This window comes from Rhipicephalus sanguineus, chromosome 1 (genome assembly GCF_013339695.2).
Source record: "Rhipicephalus sanguineus isolate Rsan-2018 chromosome 1, BIME_Rsan_1.4, whole genome shotgun sequence".
NCBI classification, from domain to species: Eukaryota; Metazoa; Arthropoda; class Arachnida; order Ixodida; family Ixodidae; genus Rhipicephalus; species Rhipicephalus sanguineus.
The window spans coordinates 107,910,527-107,937,919 of NC_051176.1; the positions used below are offsets into that span (position 1 = coordinate 107,910,527).

The following is a 27,393-nucleotide window of genomic DNA, read 5'->3' on the forward strand; positions in this document are numbered from 1 at the left end:
GGCTTCACTACATTTTGGCTGCTTCTTGGGACGCTTCTTTATTTCCATACCCGCGTCGCACAGTGAAATACGGCAGCATTGTTTTCAGGCATGTCGCTACTACGACAAGGAAAGTTAGCAGAAAGTGATTACATTTCACATGTAGTTGCGCCGCTCGCATTGTATCCAATAAACATGAAGCTTTGGCACCAGCAAACAGAATAATTATTGATGGAAATGGAAATCTTCACGCTTCGGAGGCAGACGCGCGGTAATTACTTCCGGGTAATGCATTACGGCGCTTGGTGCTGTCTTCGACGTGCGACACTCGCGACACGAATGATAATTTGCTGTGCGAACAACCGCGTTCATTGAAGAAACATAAAATAAAAAGGCGATCAACAGACGAACGATGTCGGCGCAGCATGATAAATTTGTATGCAGTATACGGTTGTCCGTTTTCTTGCGTCCTCTACTTCTTTTAATTTTTTTTTGTCGTTTGACAGTACACCGACCTATAGACGAAGAGCGGGACATCCGACTGCAGCTCTCGGGCCTGGAAGACCGGCGAGGGCCAGTGCACCGGGCTCAGGATTGGGATTCACAGTTTCCTGGTTTACCTTTCCTTGCTCTGTAATACAGTTGAACCTCGTCATAACGAGTACTGATATAGCGAATTATCGGTTGTAGCGAACTAAGTGAGGACATTGATTGGACATGCTTCATTTCGGTGACATTTATTCTTCTTATAACGAAATCAGAAACGCGATTGCCGCTGCGATATTGCCTGCAACGTAGAAAAATGTGGTTCGCGCGAGGCTCAGAACTCGAAAGGTAGCATAAAAAGCGAAATAATGAAAGACAATTCGCAACCACATTTTTATTCCCATATCAATTGCATGGAGACTCTCGACGACTCTCGACGGGTTTCTGCCGTCGCCGTCGGCGCCGCCGTGTCGTTCCCTATACGTGTAGGTATACATGTACGTATAAAACCCACAAATAAAAATAGTTCAGAAGAAAAATTTTCCGAAGCAAGCGACTTTCGAGCCTGCGATTCGTCGCTCCGCGACGCGCCGCGTTAAACAACTCGGCCACAACGCGTACACCCTCCAGCATGCTAACGGCGAGCTATTTGTATACGCCATTTGCACCGGTGGTAAGCATTGGTGGTTCTCTTGTAATTTCACCTTCTCTTGTTCCGGTCTTTTCAGTTTGAAATGTCACAATGGAGAGAGGTAAGGATTGCCTCGTTTATGGTGGGTTTTAAGCCTAGAATAATGCGCATTTGTATCTAGGATTTTCGCGTTAGCCGAAGTGCCGATTTGTTAGTGCCGATTTTTATATCTACCGTTACAACGAATATCGGATGCAGCGAACTATTTTACGCTCCCGATGCTACTTCGTTAAAACGAGGTACGACAGTAAACGCTTATTCTCTCTCTCCCTCTCTCGTTCATCAGCTTCCACAAAACGTCTTGCCGCAGCACCACCTGGTTGACGTCAAACTGTACGGCTCGATGAGAACTTAAAAGGCAGGAGGTGGAAGGGGGGGAGGGGGGTTGAGCTGAAAAGGAAGGAGTGTGGGCAAGAGTGCGCGATGGCATAACCGCGTAACGAATGGGCCGCGGTGTACCACGCTCTCATCCCGCGTACGGGCTGACTGAGAAGTGCACAAACAAGCAACAACGCGCCGCCGCACGGCTCCCGCGAGCGCTTCGCGGCGATCTTGAACCCGCATGTGCGCACGATGCGACGCCCTCTCGTCCTCGGTTGAACGTCTAATAACTGGCCGCAGCGGGCATCGGCGTAACGTGCGCGGGGAGCGCTATTAAGCGACCGATCTACGGAAGTGGACGTCAGTCGTGGTCCTCAATCCAGAGGGATGCATTGCTGTTGCATATGTGCCGACTCAGGCGGGTTCCCCGTTACGCCTCAGTGGCGCAACAAAATCGGGAGTGTGCAATGTGTAGTAACCCGACAGCACGTTCATGTGTTGCGTGTTAGTTTCACTCATGATGGTGGCGCATCCAGAATCGTCGAAGGCATTTCGTGCGAAGCCACGGGTCGAACTAATCATGTAAATATTGTACCGTCTCTGTGGAAACTCCGATAAGAGCCTAACAAATTTAGCAGGTGCGAAAGTTTTCACTTTACGTGCATCGGGACATAGGTCTGCCAGAGAGATACTTCGGGAAAAACTGACGTGAAATAATGGGCGCGTTTTAGAGTGTCCTCGCAAGCTGGAGATACGCACACGCCATAGATCGATAGGACATCTTGGGCTAGTTACTGCAGTCTGTAAAGCGTTTCACTGTCTCTTCATATGTTGTGCGTGTTGTCCTTCTTTTGCGTGTTTTAGCTGGCGCACATAATGTTTAATAAACACATCATAGTCTCACAACTTGCTTTTAATTCCCTCTAAAGCCAAAGCGGATATTATACAAAGTGTAGGCACATTAGTGTAATTGAAAATCTCGTGGCCTAAGGCATTTGTATCGTGTACGAACAGGCGCGGTACTGTGAAGCAAGTGTTCGAGGAAAAAAGAAGCTCACAGGGTCCCTTATGTATTCACCGAAGACGACTCGAAGGCGAAAGCCATATTTTTCTTCTAAGTCGATGTATTGAACCTCCCGCGCGCCCCTCCGAAAGCTTTCTGTAACTAACGTGGTTTTGCAATGCCTCCAGTATCGGAGGCATTGTAAGCTCTGTGCACCTCACCTTGTTTCGCACTGCCTCCGATGTCGGCCCACCTTTGACCAAGCATTGACGCCCTGTAATGACGTCACCATGTGACTTCACATTATTGGACGTCACAGTGACGTCATGATGACGGCACAAATTTTGGCAATTTGTGACGTCACGATGATGTCATATGGTGACGTCATCACGTGATGATTTTTTTTTTTTGCATTACGCGTGTTGACGTCGCCGACGTGGACGCCGACGTGGACGCCGACGCGGGGTGCCGGTCAATTTTCGCGTTTGATGAGGCATTTAAGGCTTTCGGATCAAAAAGTTTAGCGATGCGGACTTCTTGATACATCTTCACTGAAGGTAGCTACATGACGTATCGTATCACGTATCGTACCAACTCACCCAAATGTTTGCTCATGTGAAGGTAGTCAAGTGCAAAGAAACACAAGGCCAGAAGAAGCAGAGCGGAAGCAGCTGATACTCTGGGTATTCCATGGGAGCAGCTGATATTCCGGGTAGCCGCGCGCGCCCGTAAACGGAGCATCCACGAGCATGACAGGCTTTCTGCAATAGGTAGGGGTAACAGAAGAATAGCTACGGACAATACACACGAAAAACTAAGTGGCTATATGTACCGGAACTTACGTAGAAGCAGCTGTTATGTTAGTATTTATAGCTCTCTCTCATCAACCGACCCTTTCCTACACAATGTGATTTATGAAACTGAAACCTTGATTAGGTGTGACCGCGTGACTGTGGTCAGCTACAGGCGCACTATATATATATATATATATATATATATATATATATATATATATATATATATATATATATATATATATATATATATATATATATATATATATATATATATATATGGTGCGTTTGCATTGCGAGTCTTCGCAAACAACTGAGTGGCAGAGGTAAATGAATGCCCGACGTAGTCAATCAGGCATTACCAGCGAAACATGAAGTATGCGTTTTGCTATAGGACACCGTTTTGTCCGTGTAAGTATAAACGAAGCGGACCACGGGAGAGCTTCCGCGATCATCAGTCTCCGACTTCCGGCCCGCCACAGTCACACGGCGCTGGCAATCAAGTCTAATAGACGCCGATATGCATTTCGGACGTGAGACAGCATTGGCCCCGCGCATCTCCGAACGCGTATAGTGGTTGGTGCCATTCGGCGCCATTGGTGCGATCGCAAGAAGAGAAGGCCCCGCTGTTATGCGGCGCCGGGAGGACCTTGCACCGCCCGTGGGCGCGAGCGGTTTGCCGTCCAGTAATAATAACGAGTGCCTTCCGAGCGCCGGCGAATGCGTCTAGGGTGGTGCCCCTGGAAGCAGAAGCGGCAACCGTCGAAGCGCGGAGACCACTGGTCGCACCGCCAACCGCATAAAAGCGGCGCACGCAAACCGGACGGTGGTTCACAGCGCCTGCATAGGTGTGCGCGCCCGCGTTACTTCGGTGGTCTGGCCGTCGGTTATTCGCACCGTCCCACGCGCGCCGTCGTGTTCGTGGGTGGAGAGAGGAAGCCGCGGGAGTGGTGGCTGAAACGATCGAGACTGCGGGCCAAAAGCGCGTAGAGTTAAAAGTTGTATTATAGTATACACGCCTGTGTGTATGTGTGCGATACAGAGAACCAGTGCTCGAGCAGCATATAGCGCGGTCTAACCCCTTCCTGCCGTGCTCAGAAAACAGGAAACGTCGGAAAGACGACTCTCCTACACGCACGGCGTGAGACTGGGCATCCTGTTACTCATTCCGGGCACCGCGGGCCACCGCCGCGCTGCTGCGGAAGACAGGCATACAGTAAACGTTCGGCAATCGTACGTAAATAGTATGACGCACAGCCAAGTTACCTTTTATCTACAAGCGATTGCCGAGGTTGTCATTGTTCTGTACAACTGATTGAATCGTCGTATCAGTACCAGAACAATTGATTCTGATACTGCTACGACGATTACCATACCGTCAATAGAATCAACTCACATGGTTCCTTATGCATCCGCCTCAGTGGACTCAAAGGCGAAAGCCATCCTCTTCTTTTTCTTGTAAGTCGATGTACTGAACCTTCCGGGCACCTCTCCGAAAGCTTTCTGCAACTAACGTGGTTTTGCAATGCCTCCGGGATCGGCCCAGCTTTTGACCAAGCAATGCCATGTGGTGACGTCACCATGTGACGTCATGATGACGCTATATGGTGGCGCCATCAAGTGATGATGATCTTTTGCATCACTCGTGTTGACGCCGCCGACGCGGGACGCCGACGCGGGACCCCGGTCAATTTTCGTGTTTGGTGAGGCATCTAAGGCATTCGCCTTAATAAGCCATCCATCAATGTTTATGCCAGTTTCCAGAAAAAGCCATGAAACTTTCGTATGTTGGCGAACTGTATTATGGTACACGAAAAAAAGAAAAATAGACTGTTTACGGTGTGTGTGTACAAAACTGTGTACGGTGTATGTGCGCGTATTTTATATGCCACATACGATTAGTTGTGATATATATGCGCATATAAGGCGCGTGTGATCGATGTAACGTATACGCTTCTAACAAATACGGTAATGCACATCATGTACCAGTAAGCCCATGGGTCAGAAGTAGCGGGAACTTAACTAACGTGACATACATTATAAGGACGACACAAAGTCAGTGTCTCTCCTTTTCGTTCCTTCTTACACATATGGCATGAATAATACTTATTGCGATTAATAAGCAATATTGCTATCGCAGTAAGAGAAACTGTGTAGTGTGGCACCGGAGTATAGTAACGTTTACTGGAAAACTTCGTACGGACCGGTCCCTTATGCGGTTGCCTAAGAAGACGTAAAGCGAAAGCCATGGACAGGGCATTGTCCTTTTTTTTTTATCCTCTTTATCGCATTGGTGCCACGCTTTCGCAAAGACGAAGTGAAAGTCACGTGAGCGCTGTTTTTTTTTTTTTTTATCACGCGCACGCTGCAAAGACCAAGTGCACGAAGTTAACGCGCAGCTCGCGTCACGTGTGTTACTTTTGGTGACATATGTGTTGTCACCGAAAACGGACTCCGCCGGACGGTCGCATTCTGTGTATCATGAGCCACTTAAGGGTTTGGAAACCCTTAAGTGGCGACACAGATGGAAACCCATCTGTGGCGCGTTCACCACCTCGCATACCACGGAGGAAATAGTGGCTGAAGGAGGCTTCGACAGAACTATGTTATCGCAACTTACATTTGTCCAATACATCCAAGTCTTACCACGAAAACAACCCGACTGTAACGTTACAGCATACTTACTAGTTTATAAACTTTCTTAATTGAAACTTTCTTAATTGAAATATGGGCGACCTTCTACGCAGCGCGCACTTCTATATTGCTGGCACGGTTGATGGCCACTGCCACAGGGAACATCGACAAGGGAGTTGAGTGCAGACTGTTTTCAGTGCACATACAGATGATTTCAAATGAAGGGCGTCTCGTAACACGGTCTGTTCAGGGCCAGCTGTGCATAGGACGTCGTGCTCCAAAGGCAACAGACAGCGCGACAGGGACTCAGAAGAAGAAGAAGAAGAAGAAGAAGACACATAGACAGGGCGTATGAATTATGAATCCTAACCAACTAGCCTGGCAACGTGCTCTAGTATGAAGGCAAGTCCAATTCAATTTGCCGAAGAAAGAAGCGCGGCTGTAGTCGCGACGTGTTCGCGGACCTATGTACGACGGGTACGATAATAGCGGCTGATCTATAAAGTCGGAAGTTTCAGCTGCGCTGTTTACGAGTTAGATGTCTGTTGATTGTATAACCACCGATCAGTTCAGGAGCACGTATGAAGGCACATAGTGCTGAGCAAGCAATTTTCGCTGGGCGTCCAAAAGCTTGCAGAAGGTCATCGGCCACGGACGAAATGATCGGCGCATTCAATTGCCCACTCGGCGGCGGACTGCGATCGATAATGTCTGACCCAGTTTACAACATCTGTATTCTTTGCTTTCTCTCTTTCTTTTTGCCATTCCGACAGGAGCCATTGCAAAGCACTCGGGTCTGATGGAGCAGCACGCGTACACGTAAATGGTTTAGCATGAAGCAGTGTTGGTTATCGCTCTTACGACGCCGCTGTTTCATCGTTTTGGTGTGACTCGGCCGCCCGTCTTCACCGAGTAGGGGGGGGGGGAGGCTTCGCTCCCCCCTCTTCCCCTTCTCTTATTCCATGTACCGCTCACGTTTTCCGTCTGTGACGGATCGCGCGTGTCGCCCGTCTGGACACTCCCTCGATTGTCGTCGCCATGTCGCTCAGCGCGTCGAGCAGCGCGTGATCGATGAGAAATATTTCGCAACTGTCGCATATGCTTGTTCACGCTCAAGCGGGCGACGAGCACCTGGAGGAATGCCTATAGATGCAGCCTATAATTATGATCGTAAGCACCGTCCGCATGCACCTGCGCGCGGAATGCGTCGATTCTGGAAGGTCTTTTTAGAAAACGAATCTGGATCCATCGCTGTCACTTCGTTCGGTATCGTAGAAATGGTCGTATCTACCCTTACAAAAATCCCATATATGGACTTATATAAAAAAAGCCATATATGGTTATATTAAAAATTGGGCAGATATGGACTTATATGGCCATATAAGACCATATATGGCCTTATATGGCCATATAACTCCATATCTGCCCAATTTTTAATATACCCATATATGGGCTTTCATATATGGCCTTATATGGCCATATAAGTCCATATCTGCCCAATTTTTAATATACCCATATATGGGATCCCTATATAATGTCATATATGGCCATATCTGGCAAATTTTTATATGCCCATATATCAGCTTTTTATATTTTGGGTCGTAATCATAAAATAACAGCGGAAAAGACGATGGACGAACACACAGAGACAGCACGATTTACCGTCGTTGTGATATTTTGGGTGTCATATATTGCTGCACCTGGGCAGTGTAGCATATTAAACATATAAAGACAGGGACCTAGAGCTACTCTACGGTGCACATCTGAGGAACAGTGTTGCCATCAAATAATAAGCCATGTCTCACTGGTACTTATGGAAAGTTTGTTGGTGTCAGCCACTTCGAGAACTGTGGTGGTTCCTATCACTATTTCTATTAGACACCTTACACTGCCACCTAGTCAATTGCGTGAGAAAACTAGTGTGTGAATCTCACGGGGAACCTGTCATTCCTGGAAATATCACATCAATTTATGCAACTGGTTTATCCAACCACATGAAGCCATGTTTATGAAATAATTCGAATTCATTGAATGCATACTGCCTTACTTTCAGAGACATCATAAAAGAAGTGTTAATCAAAACATCTGTTACCCATATGGGCTGCTGGGGCAGACTCGGACTGTTTAATATTATGCAGCTGCAAAAAACAGTACATGATAACACTTGACGATGGTTGTACATGCAGATGAACCACCGATTTATTCTTTCGGCCTTCTGATAACTTTCAGCATGCCCCGCTCTGCCTTGGAAGAATTAGCTTCAGGATTCTCCGTGTGGAACTCGAACCATCTGAAATAAAGCAAAAGTGAATTTTATTTTAGACAAAATTTTCACACAGGACACAAATACTGAAATCTATTGCCAACGGAACAGTTATGAGGTGGCTGTGCAACCTGCAAAAAGTGGTTAGAGCCCTAACAGATATAACATGCTTATCACATTTCAAGCACTGATATTTAAGCAGAATGTAAATAACATGAGTAGCATAGTTACTCAGCTACAGCGTGCAGCATTTCTTCAAGCAAACAGGTCTGAAAATTCCACACGCATTACAATTCACTACTCGACCAAAACTGTGTTTGTAGCGCTCACAAAAGCAGTAAAGCAATCAACAAGCTGGTGACCAAACAGTTCCCATGTAATGTATAAAGAGTGGCGACAGTAATGTGCTGGTTTAATAGGAAAGCTCATTTAAAAAGCTTCAGGTATAAAATTTTGCCACAACAGATCATGAAATGTGTCCTTCATATTCTGAATATTGCATGCATCAAAGGTTGAATTGGTGAAGTTGAGGCATGATAGCTGCAGACTTATTTAAAAAGCATGCAGTTCATGTGTGAGAATGGTGAAAATAAATATTACGTATCAGGATATGTCACGTCATAAACTCTGAGTGCTGCATTCTTTTCTGGTTTAAAAATAGGAGGCATATGCTGCATTTTTTCCCAGCTTAAAATTGGTTTATGTTGAATTAGGGTGTGTTAAAAACAAGTGGGTGCCAGAACCATCTGTTTGAGAACGTCACCTCTGTATGTCCCAACAGCAAACATGTACATTTTTTTCATTTGCATTATTTTCTCTAAGGGGACCGGGGGGTGTCATATTTTGTGGAACCATCGTCTTGCTTTTCAGCTCCATTTGGTTGCGGCCCTGTGTATTGCTAAGGCTCCTTGAGAAAACACCTCGAGAGAATAAATCAGTTGTTCTTGCATGCTAGATTGGACAGTCATCTATATGCCTGCTTAGCCCACAAGACATCCTTGTGCCTTACTCTGTTCCCTATAACAGGTAATAAACTTTTCCCAATTGAAAACAAGAATGAAGAAGGTTATTTTAGGCAAACTAACTTTTGCTAACTTTCATATTATGAATGTAACAGGTACAGAAGAACTGAGTGATTACAGTGAAAACAAAGTGATAAGGATGCTTGAATTATTTTGTTAAACCTGGAAGTGTTCTTTACGCATAGCATACAAGAAATAACCTGTGTAGCTGTATATATCACATGACTAGCAATTTTTTTCCTAAGATATTCTGCTTCAACGTGCTTTACTTCAAATTTCCTCACTTCCTTTACACGAGTCGTGTTTCCTGCATACCAGTCGCGGTCACTCTGCCTTACTACAGTGAACATGTGGCCACGAGAATTTTCTGAAATGCTGCTCTATTAGCGGAGTTACATGCGTATGATGATCAAAATGCAGCCCTCCCTCGTTTCACTCTTTCATGCGCTACACTCCATTCGTTAACTTATCTCTCCTCCTGGGCAAGTATTTCTCCTCACCGTGCGAGAAGGATAAGCAGCGAATACGCATACCTGCAGGCAGACAAACAGGTTCTCTCAGCTGCTGACATGACCAAATTTTCTGGTCACGTCACTACCAACTCTGGGGATACCGAAAGGCCCAAAGAGGAGCACAAGATTGTTTTTTATTCCGTGGCTATGTTTGGCATTGTTTATCGTTGCAAAAGTTTGAACTCGAAGCACACATTTACTTGAAATGTTAAAAATAGTGAAGCTGGTTTTGAGGCCCTTCAGCATTAATTAGATTAATATGGTTCTTTTAGTTAAAATTCAATTAATCTTTTACTGAATCAAGATTTTGATCTAACATAATCACAAATAGGTAGGCGAGTTGGTTTGGGTTCATAATGAAGGGACAAGGGGGCAACGCTAGGACGAATACAAAGGACGAGAAGACAGGACACAGCGCATGTCCTGTCTTCTTGTCCTTTGTATTCATTCTAGTGCTGCCCCCTTGTCCCTTCATTTTGATCTAAATTTTGAAATAACCATTATTAATTCATACTGATTATTCTAACTTTTTTTTCAACAATCACACAAATTACATAAGTCCATTTCTGTTAGCCTATCCATTTCTTAAGCCAATCCTCCAAAGTGGGTGTTGTTCAGAGCGCGATGCTCTCAACCATTATCCTGAGAAACACGATTACCGCATCAAGTTCAACAATGCCGGTGAAACTGACACTAAAATTAATCCCATGAAGAGACTTGGAATCATGGGAGCTTCTAAGCTCATATGTGCACAGCCTTCGAGGGCACCAGCAAAAAAGGGCAACACGATTGCATTGATCGTAATGGAAGAAAGTACAACAGAAAAGCACTTGTATCTCAACGGATTTCAGATACAAACATGACTTCCATTTTCTTTACTGGCCACTTGTACTATATACAATTCACCCAGTCTGTATTGTGCTCAGTTGTTTCTTGCGTGCTCCGTCATCTTTTTCTTATCGACATTGTTATGAAGTTGGTGCAGCTGCTGTGTAAGTCTCCCTGGTGTAGACACTCGCCCAGTCTGCTCAGGGAACTTGCAGAAAATGCCTGTAAGGACTTCTTTTGGCAGCTTGTCTTTTCCCCATATGAGCCCTTGCCCAAGTTTGTACGCAGGAAGGTTAGCAGCCCCAACATCATAATTACACTGTACGCGTCATGAGGTCTCACTTACCCTGGCATGTAAGAAGCGCATTACTTCTGTCGGATACTGGCAGGCCAGGAGGGTTTGGACAAACAGTGTTCCACAGTTTTCATGTACTCAAGAGTGGAACTATTTGTCGAAAAGTACTTTTGAGGTTTGTACATTTAGGAAGTCAGGTCTTCAGGTTTCGTGCAAATGCGACTGTAAACGGTCCAAGAGGGGCAACTGCTGACGTCTGGCAAATGCAGACATTATGCACAGATGAGGAGACATTAAGCTCAGGTACCAGTCCCTGTGTATCCTTTCTGTAAACACTGAAGGAATGCAGTGTTCTGTTGTTCCTGTTTGCCAACTCATCCAAAAGAATCTTAATTTCTAATCTGCTCCATCTCTACTGTGAATTTACTGGAATCTACCCGATGGTTTAACCCTTTCCTTACCAAAGATGAGCTGAGCTCGTCCACACAATTTGTACCGTACCGCTCACACCAAAGACGAGCTAGGCTCGTCCACCCTGAAACAAGCATTTGAAGGCGCCGCAGTTAAGCTACCCTGATTCAATTAGCTGTCTTCTCTTTGGCTTCAACAGATGGCACAGTAAAAAATTTAAAAACATGCTCAAAACATGCATTTTAGTCAAGGAAGGGCTTGATTCTGGCAACTAGAATTAGAAAATGGCATCCTCCTCTGTGCGCAAGGGGTGCGTGCTTGCTTGCAACAGCTCCATTCAAAAAAAAAAAGTGCTTGTTTGCCGAAGTGTTGTGAAATGAAGAATTGCAGTTCTCCTGTGAATGCGGCAGTGACTACAAAAAGCAGCATAGTTTCTCTAACTGCTGGATTCGGATGACGATCGTGCCTCAATACGTCGACAGAGGACGCCGTTAGATGTAACCAAACGCCTACCAGCACGTTAAAGGTTTGTTTTCAAGGACTCGCTAGTCCAATTGCGCTTTACATTTCAAATTTCAAAGAGACATTTTCTGCACTGAAGGCTGGAGATGTTAGGGTGCTTTCCGTGGTGCAGTGCGGTGAAGTCAATCATCTGCATATTTTATAACATACAAAAAATATGTCGCATGTATAATGCTAATAAAGTGTCCTTGAATAATTTTTTTAGTTGTTTCAAGACACTTAGAATCAACCAGCCAAATAAAAATATGGGTATTTTTGTATCGATTTTGGCCAAAAAAAACTCTCCAGGGAAAGAGTTAAATGGGTGTGAAAGCTTTCAGAGCAGCGCACTTAATCAGGCAAAAACAATAATGTACTATCTGCGTCAAATGAAAACCAAACAGCGGCAAGCCTTCACAATGGTACAGTGCGCGCCGTCCTGTCATTACCATTGACAGGCGCGTGCATCCGGTTTGGCCACACTGCGCATACGCGCACCCGTCCCTGGTGATAACTGGACGGCGCACACTATACCATTGCGAAGGCTTGCCGCTGTTCGGGTTTCATTTGATGCAGATAGTACATAACACACAAAAATGCTTGGCTGAAATGTTTGTTTGTTGGGCTGAAAGAAGTGAGGGCGTGATTTTGCAGCCACTGTGACAGTCACCCATTGGCGAGTTGTGGACTTTCACATCAACAATGTCAGTGGGCATGGAAGTATACAGTTCTGGTTACTTATATTATCATTGACATGACCATTGAAGTGCGTACTGCTGCTCTCAACGCTCATCCAGCCCTACAAGAAAGGTCTCAAATTGATGTTCACGACTTGAAGAGGCTCCTCAGTTTTTCCCTGGGCAATAACTACGTGTGTTTCGAAAAGCCCATGTTAAGTGCAAGTCCAAGGCACACCACGAATCTGACAATGCAGTGGCTGGAATATAATTCCATTGCTTCTTTCAGCCCAAAACCAATTATTTTTGTGTGCTATGAATATTATCTTTTTTTGTGTGTGTGATTAATCGCTCTGCTTTGGAAGCTTCCAAATGCATCTAATCTATCAAGTAGATTTCTTTCAGTTCATGGTGGAGATGGAGGCAGACTGGGAACTACCTTTTTTGAATGTATTGGTAAACAGGAATAATGGAGCACTCTCTTTCAATGTTTACAGAAAGAGTATGCATTGCCCAGTACCTGAACATAATGTTGTTCTTCCAAACACTTGTGAAAGGCCAGTAGTTGCCTCCCTATTGAACCGTTACAGACGTATTTGCATGAAACCTGAAGACCTGACTTCCTATTGTAGAAAAAACCAAAAGAACTTTTCGATGAACAGTTACACTCCTGCATTCATGAAAACTGTGGAGCACCATTTGTTTACGACCTCCCAGCTTCCCGTTGCCTGACAGAAGTAAAACGCTCCAATTTCTTACGTGCCAGCATAAGCAAGACCTCATCATGTGTACTGTGCAAATATAATGTTGAGACAATACTTCTTTGCAGATTAGCTGGTTCATACTAAATTCTGGTCTTGCTGCACAAGCAGAAAGAAGAAAAAAGGCCACTCTCTATCCTGTCTCTCTTTTTCCTTCCTTCTGCTTGAGCAGCAAGACTGGATTTCCGGATGACGTTGAGGCTGCTGACATTCCTGTGTAAAAACTGAGGCGTGCACTTGTAAGTGGACGACGTCATTGTCACCATTGCGCTTTTTGTCGAGGTTGCACTTGGATACTATTATTCGGCCTAAGACAGAACAAAAAGAAGACCATTCAGCCACTCACGCTGCCATGCATAAAGTCCCTCCAAGGGCGATGACCTTGATCTTTGATGAAACAGCAGCATGAGGCACAGGCGATGCTTCAGTTGTGCAATATTTCGTTGTGCGATAGTACTTTTGCTGTTTCTCTGACAGAGAACACCGCCACCGCCACTTTGGTTTTCCATTTACAGTCGTGGGCCAAGATCGACCTGCACAAGGTCGCAGAAGAGGTTTTTAGAATTTAAAACATGACATCCAAACTTCTGCAGAAGAAACAGCTCCCATTTTGAAGAGGCGAACTCAGGCATTCTTTCTTAGCAGTTAAGCTCTGCATTTGCAACCTTCATTTTACTTATTTTTCTGAACTGCCACAATCCATCTAAAGCCAACCGTAATGTTCAAGGTGAATGTTTATAGTGTATGTAAAGAGAGCACTAAGCTAGGTCACGGCAGCACAACCACAACTCCAGTTAACGGGATATTCTGGGCAGCATTTTTTTTTTAAATGGCACATTTGGACACTGATGGTGCAACTACATTGAAAGAGATGCAAAAATTACCTCAGGGTGATTCCACGAGAGATCGAACATGCCTGTCCAATCGATATTTTTGTTTTGCCTGGGTTTTTTATATGTTATGTGGCCACATTCAAAGCGCACGGAACCGAAAATATTATTTCCAAAAAACGCTCCCAGCGTGCCAAAAAACTATTTGGAGGTGGCCGTGTGGCCATCCTGTTTTAGCTCATCGCAATATTTTTGGATTTCACGGGCAAATTTAACGCACAGTATAAACGTTGTGTTGAAACTTTTTCTGTTGGTTTTATTATGCATTACCATACCTGCCAAGTTTGGAGGAACGGAATCCGGGAGATCTACTCAACGGGGGGGGGGGGGGGGGGGGGGGTACTGCGATAGCAATTATATGAACACTGTCAGCGGGATTTTGCGGTCGCCGCTGAACATCGCTTACGCATCGTCTGTTTCACGTGCGAGTAAAAGCGCGCTAGCGCTGGGGACAAATGCAGTTGTAGCAGAGATGAAACGACCCGGCCGTCACCGTAATGAAACTGAGTTGAACTGCGCAATGAAACTGAGTTGAACCTTTCTACCATCGTTAAAAAAAAAGAAGAATCCTTTATACTACGTGGCCAGACAACTTTGCTCTTGTGGCCAGACAAAGCATTGGACGCGCGGGGCAAAACTGGATTTCCGGTAGATTTACCTATGACCCGTACAACCGGGAGAAACGTTCAAAATCTGGTAGTCTCCCGGGTGATCCGGGAGACTTGGCAGGTATGCATTACTGTGAATTACATCCATGCTTTTTTATGCTGTCCTCAAAAGGAAAAAAATGTGAAAAAATGCCAAACACAGCCCAAATCAAAAAAGTTTGCTAAGTTTGATGCGTCTTGGCGCCTTTTCTATTTCACACAGAAACTTCAGAACAATGTCAAATGTAGAAAAGAACATTTCCAACATTTCTATAGGAGATCGTTTTCCTACGGGCAGCGCAAAAGAAAAAGAATAGTTAGAGAAGCCAGTTTTTTTAAAAAAAGGTCCATTTTCAAGAAATAAGATGAAGAAAACACCGGTCTCAATTTTAACGACAATTTTTTATTGAAGAGCGCTTATGTCAGTGAAAACACAGTTTTAATATCATATGTCCTCATTTCCTTTGTTCACGAGATATAACGGGCCAAAATGACCCTTGCTGTGTGCGTAAATCTACTTTGCTCTGGTAGCTTGTCAAGAAAAACGTGTTCTCAGATTTTATTTGTGTCTAGCGTGTGCGAAAATGGGCTGCTGCCATCCTCTGAAGGGCTAACGCGTATGTAGTTTGCAGCCTAGAACCTCAGCTACAGACATCAGAGGAAAGGTGGGCGCACCTGTTGAAGATATCAATCGCTTCTTCTTCCTGAAGAAATGCCTCGACTACCTCATCGCAATTCTTATAGATGTAGACAGGTTTTCCTTGAGGCGCGTAAAGCAATGCTAGCAGACCTCACAGGTGTCGCGAAGATCCTCACCCTATGGCAGTAGCTTCTGGAGGAAGACAACAACAAAAGCAGGAATGAAAGAAAATTGACGCAACGAAAATGTTTTTCTCGGCAATCTTCTTTTTGTGGATGCGTAAGTAATCGGCACAGAATACTCAGACCTAGCCATGGGCTGCATGCATCCCGTGTAGTGAACAGCTAGACCAAGTCGAAACGTTTATACTGAACACCGCCGCACACATTTGCTCACTTAACTACTCATGGTTTCATATTTTATGACCAAGGATGTCCAAATGCTTTGGGGTGTGATAATTAATTTGTGGGCCAGACTCCTTGTCAAAATTAAGGATAATGCCCGTCTGGCGCCACCAGTGACGTCTGCTGTTCTCAACGTGGGAAAGCACTTTAGTAAAGTGCCAACAAAACATCATAAAATGGGCAGCTTCGGCCACTTATGGCTTAATCGTGCCGCACCGCACATTTTCTGGCTGCTAAAATGCTGAGGTAAAGGTTAAGATGATACAGGAAGACGTTACCTGCGACGCCGAAAACATGACAGCGGGAAGCGAAATTAACGACTCAGAAATGACTGAGATAACTTTTTACTCATGCTGTTTAGCACAGTGTGCGTTGAATGGGGAAGATGGTTAGAGTGTACAATGCACGTAATGAAAGGGAAGCAAGCAGGCAGTGAGAAAGCACCTCAATAACAGTGCGCCTGCTGATTGTATAGGTCGGCAAACTCACTCATGAGTCGACTCACTCAGACTCAGATCAAGCCGTGAGTCTGAGTCTGGGTGAGTCCGGCTCAGCAATACGTTGGTGAGTTCGAGTCCAAGTGAGTCCGGTTGAGGGAAACTTTAGTGAGTTTGAGTCCGAGTGAGCCCTAAGCGCAACATATATTTATTGAGCGAGTCTGAGCGAGCTCCACCCTTCATTGTCGACCAATGGACTTATCTACTCACCTATCGGCATTACTATCAGCCTTACACCGGCTTACATTTATACTCAAATCTATTCACACGTGCCTCAACGCACTAGCGCTCATGCTCCACCACAATGTTTATTGATAAGAGGTGTGAGTGGGGGCGGTGGTGCTAACGGAGGGTTCCATTACCTCCTCCCGCAAACTCTTGCATGGGAAGTTCTTGATAGAAATATCTCGTGTGAGTCGCACATTTCATAAAAACGTCCTTACTGGATTGCAACCACTCATAACTACTATTTGAAGGTATAAGATCAAAAGGTGTATTGTAGAGCACCGATTATGTGAGATATTGGCGTTAAAGAGCATTTACACCATGATTGGAAAAGCTAACTTTACACCAGCGAACTCATGAGTCGACTCACTCAGACTCAGTTCAAGCCGTGAGTCTGACTGAGTGAGTCCGGCTGAGCAAAATGTTGGTGAGTTTGAGTCCGAGTGAGTCCAGTTGAGAAAAAGTTTAGTAGTCTGAGTCCGAGTGAGTCTGGCTGAGGAAAATTTCGGTGAGTCTGAATCCGAGTGAGCTCTCAGTGCAAAATATATTTTTTAAGTGAGTCGGAGTGAGTTCCAATATTTTTGTCGACCTATGGCCGGAATGTGGCATTTAGTTACAGATTAAGCTGGCCTGCCGCTGCATACAGATGCTTTGTTTGGTGTGCAAGGCGAGTTTTGGCAAAGTTACCTAAACCATGTGCTCACGGTGTCTTGCGTGCTCCTGATTAGCGAATAATGGCAGAGTAAGTTCAGGTTGTAGGCTGCAAACTGCGTAGGCATTAGCCCTTTAGCACTTTTGCACATGCTAGACACAAATAAAATCTGAGAACACATTTTTCTTGACGACAAGTCACCAGAGCAAAGTTTTGCTGCAGCAAAACAATTAAAACTAGATTTACGCACAATGCAAGCTACCATAAATCGCACTGAAGTGAGCACACACAGCAAGAGTCATTTTGGCCTGTTATATCTCCTGAATAATGCAAATGAGGGCATATGATATTAAAACCGCGTTTTCATTGACATAAGTGCTTTTCGATAAAAAATTGTCGTCAGAATTGAGACCGGAGTTTTTTATTATTTTATTTTTTTGAAGACGAGCTTTTTAGAAAAAAGTTGCTTCTTTTAACTATTTTTTTCTTCTTTTGCGCTGCCTGTAGGAAAACGATCTACAGCAGAAATGTTGCAAAGGCTTTTTTGTGTATTTGACACTGTTTTGAAGTTTCTGTGTGAAATAGAAAAGGCACCAAGGCACATCAAACTTGGCAAACTTTTTTGATTTGGGCCGTTATTTTTTCACATTTTTCTCCTTTTGAGGACGGCATAAAGAAAGCATGGATGTAATTCACAGTAATGTGTATTAAAATCAACAGAAAAAGTTTTCGACACAGAATTTATAGTTCGCGTTAAATTCGGCCGTAAAATTTAAAAATATTGCAGTGAGGAAAAACAGGACGCCGCGCGCCGCTTTCAAATATTTTTTTGCCGCGCTGGGAGCGTTTTTTGGAAATAAAATTTTCGGTTCCACGCGCTTTCAATGTGCCCGCATAACATAAAAAAACCAGACAAAACAAAAATATCGACTGGACATGCATGTTTGATCTCTTGTAGAATCACCCCTCAACTGAAATACACAAGACATGTAGCCTCGATAGAAGGGAGACAAGACAGAAACGAGACAAATCTCATCTCCTTTCTATGGTGGTGAAATATCTTCAGACACTCTTCTGTTGATACCCATTCCAAAAGTTCAGGAGAGGAACGATATTTATGCATGAGCATGCCCCACTACTACAGTGAAACCTCAGTGATACGAATCTCACGGGACTACCAAAAATATTCGTATCATCCAAAATTCGTATCAGCAGAAAGCATGAAAAATTAGCATGCGACAAAAGAAAGCTGGCGTACATTTTCATTTATTGTTTTTCAGGGCCACAGCAATGTCCGCAAGAACCCCGAACGATTGTCAGTTAAGTTTTTAGATGTCGGCAATCATACCAGTACTGATAAATATATGGCCCATACGCGCATATTTAATTAATGAACCAGGTGCGTTGTGACCCGCGACAGCAATAGCCCCTTTAAAATTTTAGTATGTCTTTTTTTCCACGACACCGGAGTACTGCAGTAAAAGTAACGAAAGAAGCGCTTTGACGCCATGGATCAAGGCCACAAAATTACAGAACCACGGTCTTGTGTTATGATTTTGTTATCGTGGAGGTGTTGGGGATGTTTTTGGGATATTTATGGCCATGCCCGCACAAGTGCGAAATCAACGGTAGTGCATGTTGACACTGTGAGGCATGACTCCTTCGCAAAGACCGTCCTGGTCTTCTTTTGGTCCTCGTCCACCTTTCATAGGATGTCTGATACATGAGGCACGCACGTGTAAACACAGTACAACGACAGGAGCCCGCATCGACGCATTAGAAAAAGAAGCATGGCACTAATATCCTCTGTAATCTAAATGCGAAGGCACACGGAGGCACTTAAGAGCTTCAAAGATTCGGGCACACAATCTCGGAGGCCGTGACGCGTCTCTGAGGGTTTATTCTGACCGTAAGAAAAGTGTTTTCTGATACCGTGATTCTGACAATTTGGTGGTGCGGCGCGCATGCCCACGCTTGCGTTCCCGCGCTCGCACGTGCTTGGTGCATCTTCCAGGACAGCACCAACAGCACCTCTTCGTACCTGTGCGGTAGCATACATTCGTATCAAACGTTACTGGGTGAAAATTGGTTCGCAACAACCGTACTCCATTGCATTGCAGGCTAATGGGCCTTGGCCGGGACCAACGAAAAATTCGTATCACCCCGAAATTCGTATCAGCTGTGATCGTATCACCGAGGTTTCACTGTATTTACACTTACGACAAATGAGATTAGACGATAGTAATGCAGCAGCAAAGGCAAATTCTGCATGAGTGGTACCATAAACAAAACATGATTTTAGAAGCTTGGGGCAAAACAGTGCTGTGCAGAACACATGCTGAGAGCTGTCACATGCTGGCTTCTATTCCGAGCCTCTGATTACAAGGCATTCTCTTGGCAGCCAAATAGAATGTTGAACAAGATGTCAGGACCATAGTTGTGCATACTCCCACGGCCATATTGAAGTGTGTATGTGCCACGGCATAGCGACGACGATGTAACACAATTTTCAGCATGGGCCAAATGCCGCACAGGTTTCATGTATACCTGCCAGGGCATGGTGACGACAATGAAACGCATGGGTTCCTTAGTTCAATGAAAAAATGAGGACACTGCTTATTCAGTATCTATAAAGCCGCTCAATCTGTCATGCTCTCTGGTTTTTCTTGTCTCTCCCACTTTTAGAACGGCGCAACAAGGCAGATGAAAAAATGAATGATCACACGAACACAAGTGCCATCGATTGTTCGTCTTTTCGTCTGAATTGTTGCACCGTGCTAAATCTATGCATCCGTACCAACTCGCCCAATTGCCAGTGCTACTGTCCTACTTTGTCACAATATCAAGGCTGCTGAAAGCCACAAAAGTGCGGCTGTGACTTTTGAAGGCCAACCGACTCAGCAACCATATGTGACATTGTACTTTCACTGCTCTTACACTTTTCATTTTCTTCCGACAGTGATGCATAACTAAATGGACTCAGACCCACTTATCCCCCCCCCCCATCCTGTTTTCCAGTTTTCTGTCCCTTTTGCATGTATAAAACTATCAACTAGCATTTGAGGCTTTGTGTTGTGCGTCACTTTGTTTGTGTCTGCCTCCTAACTTGCGCTGCCATAGTTCTTAAAGTAAGAACAAAAAATAATTTAAAAAAAGGATGGCCAGGTAATGCACCGAACCGACAAATGCCAACACCTTCCCTTCATTTGCGCTTTTTAAGCAGAGCATAACTGAACAAATGAATCGATCAGAGCTAGTTGGGATTGTATGTGCAGTGCACAGTACCCACGGATTGAAATAGGACACTCGGAGCACATGGCCGTCGGTATATGCAGCGCCGCTCGTGGGTGCTCATGGAACGAAGGTGTTGCATTGAGGTATAGAGCGAGGAGGAGAACATCGACGCAGCAGGTTTGCTCCTTCCAGTCGTCAACTAGTCGGCCTTTTAGTTCACCACACTGCCAGCGTGGCGCTGCAAGGCTTGCGTGCTTTCGTATGCCAACCCAAATGGCTCCCTAGTGCGCACCTCCTATATTGCGGCGCGAGCAGAGGACGCTCTCGTTACACGCGCTTTGGCGATGTGGAACGCACGCTATGCAAGTAAGACACAGGATTCAGCTAAGAGATTGTGCCTTACATGTGTTCATTGACGCTACATTGGCCGCTGCTTGCAATACGATGCAGATTGGGCGTTGAACATGGGCGAAGAAAGTGGGAAGAACACAGACATTATTTCATTTCACCGTGATTTGTCACTGCGATTAACCGCGACGATAGCGGGCCCTGCACTTAAATGTTTGCAGAATAGACTGCTTACATGCACACTGTAAGGCACAATCCCTTAGTCTTGCACAGCATTCGTGCTGCATCACCAAAGCGCGTGTAACGAGAGCGCCCTCTGCTCGCGCGGCAATATAAGAGGTGCACACCGGCAAGCCATTTCGGTCGGCATATGAGAGCGCGAAAGCCTTCCAGCGCCACACTCTCAGCGTGGTGAACTACAGGCCGGCTTGTTGGCGACCGGAAGGAGCAATCCTGCTGCGTAGATGTTCTCCCCCTTGCTTTATACCCCAATGCACCACCTTGGTTCCATGAGGATCCATGAGCGGCGCTGCATATACCGGCGGCCATATGCGCCCCAAGTGTTCTATTTCAATCCGTGAGTACTGTACATTATACATGCTATGCGACGTGTATGCGACTCCTGAGAGGTACGAGGATTATTTACATATTCGACTGCACCAATTTTCTCTCTAGCAAAGCGGCCTACCTTACCGCGTTGTACGCATTTGTCTAAAAAGAGGAAAGTAAGAAACACTACCGTAAAATCCCGAGCAAGCGCCACCCCTACAGTGAGGGATAATCCGACAAGATTTGGAGGGGGGCCCTTGCTCGGTCATGAATCAAAATTGAAGGTGGCCGTGGATGAGCCGCTAAGAATACAAAATGCACACCCGTGCTTCTAATGATATGCTTTATTGAATACGCATGCATTCCCTGTTTTCATTCACACTCGTTGGACAAATGAAAACAGTGAAAATGGTGGGAGGAGAGAATGGGTCGCATATTTGAAATCTCCCGAAGAAGGGAGGGGGGGGGGGGGGCGCTTGCTCGGGATTTTACGGTAAGCAATAAGTTAGGGAGAAATGAGAAACAGTAAGCATGACAGAGCTGTGCAGGCAGCAGCATTGAATATGTGTAAGGTCACACTTTGTAACTGCGCGCAATACTTTCAATGCACTTATTATAAGGTCAAGAAGCATTAATCAATTTGACGTGCAATTTCTTGAAATTAGAAACTAATAAAAATAAACAGTATTCAGAAGCTGAAACAAAAGCAAGTGACCACGTGACAGGCTTTTGTTAGGTGTTCGGCATAACAGCATGAAATTTGCTTTGTCAAGGCGTGTTTATATATGCACAATCTATTTTATTTGTTCTGAAGCATTAAATGGGCAACAAAAGCATTACATAAACAGCCTGTTGCTAAATTATATGCACCTACGTGTCTTAGCACAAACAAGATGAGGACAGAAGGTACACGCGTAAGAGTGCTAGTCCTGTTGCTACGTCTTTCTTCTGTCCTTGTCTTGTTTGTGCTAGCACACTTACATTCCTCATGAGACAACTAGCCTATTCAGATCCTTCTGCCTCCTAACGTGTTTACATAAGCAACCGCACAGTACCATGCTAATTAAACCACTACCACACAGCAGTGTAATGTATACAACTACGTGAAGGCAGTACACTCATGTATAAAAAGCAACACTGACAGAATATGAAATCTGCTGCTTCGGATAAGGTTCACATGGTCACTCTGACAGAATATGAAATCTCGCATTGTGCATGCCAGTTTTCATAATCGTGGATGCTCGTTCGTACAATATTACTGACAAGTGAAGGTGATACACACGCACATACTGCACGAACACGTCTCTACGCTATGCTGAAAACACGGCTCCAGCTCACTATTAACATTATTACGTTTACCCAGTTCAAGTCAGTGTCTAAGCGCATAGTCAACACTTCACCATTAGTTTCAGCTTATTATACCGCTTCGCACACGAATTGCATTGCACACGAACGTGAGCACAAGGCTGCACAGTAAATGGCGTTGCAGCATTGCTTTGCTGTCTTAACAACGATGCAATGCGAGTGACGCCTGCGTCCTGCTCACTATGATGCTCATCAGACAAATCGATCATCATACGCATGCATGTTAACTCAGTTGTTACAAATTTCCTTCCGTAAAGCCGTACCGATGCGTCGTGGCTCTTTCTGCTCGTATGAGCGTAGTCATAGCGAATCGGTAGCGGGGACAATGTTTGTCACTCGCAAATGGGCATAAGGTAGCGTCTCTACAACGCCTCGTACGCGTGCGATAACACAGCCTTCCGCTGAGTTGCGTACTTTGCATAATAACATGTGTCACTTACCTTTCATACTGTCACGCAGTCGGTAGCCGGTCTCGTGTCGGTAGCCACGGGCGTCAGCCATCAGCTGCGGACATGCTGCGAAGTCCTACGAGCGCCCGTAGTACATTCCTTCGATTCCTTGTACGACTCGTACGTGACTGGCGCTCCAAAAAACGCACGACTTGCGCACGATCTTTGCACATCGTAAAAGGGAGGGCGGCACGTTCTTAGATGAAATTAATGTTCTTGAAGACGTAACGAACTCACGAGACGCTGACACTGAACAAAGAATAAATGACATTTGGCTTTGACTGTGGATGGCTTTGGCTCGTAGAGTTGATGAAAAAAAAAAAAGAAAAATACGTGAGCGAGTCAAATTAAAAAGTGCACGCATGTTATTCGAAAAACATAGTTTACAATGAAAATAATAGCTTATCTTGAAGAGCAATTTATGCAATGTAAGCCAAATAGTACTTCAGCAGATTTGCCTTTTTTGTTGTTTGCGTTTTCATAGCAGACGACAGGCTTCTAGCGCGGACAGTGCGCTTTACTTTTCCATCGGCGGTCGAAGCAGTGCTCTGCATTACTTGTATGTACAGTGCGTTCTTATTTAATGAGAGGTCGATTAAAAAATAGTAGAATTTTCACATAAGACAGCATTTTCTCTTTCAAACAGTGGCATTTCGTACATACATTGCGTCGAAGCAAAATGAATTAACAAGCTATCGTACTCTGCTGGTGTCGCCGCTACGTACTTACGACGCTAGCACGTACATTAGAGCTCCCTGTACGGTAGAAAATCTTTGTTTATTGAGGTAATTAGCATTTGTTCAGTGCGGAGTTAGTGATCGAGCGAGATCGCAACTAGCGCGTCTCGGAACAGTGCGGAGCTATTCATATCTAGGTCACGCCAGGTGTTGACGACGTAGCACTGATTTAATTGGCGCGATGGTTATTAAGAGAACACAGATATTATAGGTCGCAGCTTTTACTAAAAAAAAAAATGAAGCCTTCGCACTGCCAAGCGCACGGGCGGTATCCAATAAAGAAAAAGAAAGAAAGAAAAGCGCGCGGGTGGTGTAGCCGTTTAACGCGCAACGCGGACAGCTTGGTAGTGCTGTTGTCTGTGGGTTCGACTCATGGTTAATTGAAACTTCTTCCTTCCGTCTTCTTTTTTTTAATATTTTAATACACTGCTGTCTCCTACTAATGTACTGTCTGCACACTAAAAAAAGTACAAATATACACCAACTATTACCCATTATGTTGTTCTGTTGTGGCACTGCTGTTTGCTGGAAAACGTTTCGTTTATCACTGCAATATGGTTCAAGATATTACAAAATAAGGAATGCTACAACTGGAAGAACCAGATGAAAAATGAGGGGCACAATGTCAAGAGGCCAAAAATAGGCAATATGGATTCTTTGGAAAGTCATATCTGCATGATTGAGCTAGAATAAATGAAAGTAGCTTCATTGCATAGTATATGACTTTATAAGCACCCTAATTCAGGGTGTTTCAAGAAATGTGTCCGAAAATCCTCAGAAATAAAAATATGAGATATATTCACGCTGCCTTCATAATTACTTTTTTTTTTTTTGTGGTGGCAAATTAAGCTGAGCAGAGGAATAAATTACGACAGGAATCAAAGAAATTGGGTTATTTAACTTTTTAATTAGCGGAGACAAGTGGTCCAGTCAAATGGGAAAATTGCAGCCCTTAATTCTGCGAAGAGCCTGTTGCCACTTTTTGATTTTGCGAAAGCAGCCGCTGGCAATTACTAGCGAATAATGAAATCTGACAAATTTCGCAGGCGAAACCGAAACTCGGAACAGCACAACTAGTACCCTTCCGAGATGTCCAGAATGAGCGAGCGTGTTTTACCAGCCACCGATTAATTGACTTCGCTTCGGGGTTGTGCGGATTTCGTGTGCAATTAGAGCACGTATGGTGCACTTACGTTAACAAATGCAGAAGAACTAACACCACTGCAATCGCCGTCGTGAATAGTGACGTCATTCTGGTCGTCTGCCAGTTGCGCTCATTGGAGCTACGGTTTTGGTTTCGCCAGTGAATTTGGTTCAATTTCATTGCTCCGCAATAATTACCAGAGGCCGATTTCTCAAGATGTCAAAGCGGCAATGGTCTTTTCACCGGAAGGACCGCAATTCTCCCTTTTGACTCGACCGCGTCTCTCCGCTAATTAAAAAGCTAATTAATTTATTTTGTTTAATTATGGCGTAATTGGTGTGTCTAGTCATTTCAAGATGTCTCCCACCACAGAAAAAGTAATTATGAAGGCAGCGAGCGAATGCTTCAGTTCCCTTATTTTTGGCGATTTTTGGACACATTTACATTCATATTTGCATCCATATATGGGAGTATACAGCAATATATGACCCTTTATATGCATATAAATACACTCATATATGGGATTATATAGCCTTATAAGTGCCCTTATATGCATATCAGTACAGCCATATATGGCAGTACATGACCTTATGTGAAGCCGTATATGGCAGGTTATGGCAGTATATGGACTTATATGAACACTTTTATATAATTATATAAATTCATATATGGCCATATATGACTTTATATGTCCCCTTATTTGATCATATACGTCCGTATATAAAACATATATGGGCCATATCTGGCATTTTCGTAAGGGTAGTTATTACAACCCGTTCTTGCGTGTACTACGTGCCAACTGGATGGTAATAGCGAATGACGCGTTGTATAGGAAAGTACAGGCGCGGGGACGTACTTCCTGAGATCGGCACGACCGTGTGTCAATGAGCTGCATTCTTGCACCCTCTGAGAAATAAAACACCTGAAAACACCTTTTGGAAGGCGCAAGAGGACGAAAGAATGTGAATGTGTAGTGTAATATATCGAGACCAGGTGAAGTGCTTCGTCAGAGGCGCCAAAATTCACTTTACGCAGATCCCAAAATTCACTTTACGCACGTGCACAGAGATCCTGAAAAAATATTCCTTGCTCCCGCATCTGTACAAGCGGGAGTGCCGTGGAACAAATGTTGTAAGAGTCGTCGAAGTACACTTTTTTTTCAATGCCCAAGCAATTACGCTCTCGATACAGGTTACCGGTATATAGTTACTGTTACTGATATATAGTAAAGTGAAAAAAAATTATTGTTAATGTTTTAGATCATGCAAGCCAAAGCTGCAGATGCGTTTCGAAGTGTGAACAGAAAGGACAACCTTTTCTAACTCAAATTTCGACTCCTTTCATTTGCACAACTGCCTTTCCATCATGGAAACAATCGCGACATTGCGTCCTCAGCTCGTATAAAAAGTATCTGTGTTACACTGTGGGTTTATCTTATGTACCTCACTCTCTCCGGATGTGGCCGTAAGGAAATAAAAGGGTAAAAAAAAAACATCCATGCTTCTTGTTAGTACACGTTCAGAGTGAAGCCAGGCATCGTGACAATACGCTCTAGGGTTTCCAGAAATGCATTGTCTAAGTAAAAAAAAAAATCACTCTGTGCAGCAGTATAGAGAATTTACGAGGGTAGCGATGCGGGCTTGTTGGTGTGTCATGCTTCTTGAATGGGTTTTGGCGCTTCACTGCCATAAATGCACGTGCCGACCCAATTTTGAAAAGACTGTTGTAGTTGGCATGAGTAAGTCCGAAATCACTAGATAAGTAATCGAAGCTGAACAGATAGACTATTTCGGCGAAAGTTGTGTTAGCAAAACGTCACTGTCGTTGAGTAAAAAGGAATTAGACTACTTGCGCATGTGCTAAGGCCTGTCTTGTTGCCGGCGATCCAGAAGCGGTCACTTTCGTCGTAGTGGAGTGTACTAGAACAGGGGAGTGTCCGGAACGAGCTTCGAAAAGTGAAGCCCAAACAGGGTCAATCCGCTTGTAGCGCTGCGATCGGTAGTCTGCAATGTGTCGTCGTTTAAGAGATGCGCGCGGCTCCGCCGAAATGGTGCAGGGGTAGAATGCCCGCTTCCCACTCAAAAGGCCCGGGTTCGAATCGCAGCTGCAGATGGTGGGTTTTTATTCTTAGCGTCACCTTTTGTAGCTGTATTGGTTTTCGTTTGTTTCTTAAAACTAGCTTAAGTTGCTACGTGTTGGTTCAAAAAAGTAACGCAAAATGTGAGGTAAAATAGAAGAAATTTGAGAGCGAGCGCAGTTATTTGCAGCGCCACCGCCCGGGATTGAATAAAAACGTAAAGTATGGCCTCCGAGATTTTCGCGAACACGAGACTCGAAACAAGATTTCACATTTTACGTTACTTTTTGTAGCAATACGTAGCAACAGAAGCTAGTTTTAAGAAAGAAAGTAAAAAGCCACACAGCTATAAAGGGT

General features: G+C 44.5%; 1 protein-coding gene across 1 annotated transcript; it reads right to left on the reverse strand.

Moving 5' to 3' along the window:
- Positions 1 to 8,001: 8,001 nt before the first annotated feature.
- Positions 8,002 to 23,314, reverse strand: LOC125758470 (uncharacterized). Its single transcript, XM_049415778.1, has 3 exons — positions 23,070 to 23,314; positions 13,525 to 13,711; positions 8,002 to 8,198 (listed from the first exon to the last, which is right to left on the reverse strand). The coding sequence occupies exons 1-3, from the start codon at positions 23,128 to 23,130 to the stop codon at positions 8,108 to 8,110; spliced, it is 339 nt and encodes a 112-aa protein (XP_049271735.1). The 5' UTR covers positions 23,131 to 23,314; the 3' UTR covers positions 8,002 to 8,107.
- Positions 23,315 to 27,393: the final 4,079 nt, after the last annotated feature.

What these genes read in the sequence shown, in the direction of transcription:
- LOC125758470 (XM_049415778.1), bottom strand. Translation starts at nt 23,130, where the DNA reads ATGGCTGACGCCCGTGGCTACCGACACGAGACCGGCTACCGACTGCGT. An exon ending in ACTGCGTGACAGTATGAAAG is followed by an intron (nt 13,712 to 23,069) that starts GTAAGTGACACA and finishes GACCTTGTGCAG; the next exon opens with GTCGATCTTGGCCCACGACT. An exon ending in GGGACTTTATGCATGGCAGC is followed by an intron (nt 8,199 to 13,524) that starts GTGAGTGGCTGA and finishes GCTTTATTTCAG; the next exon opens with ATGGTTCGAGTTCCACACGG.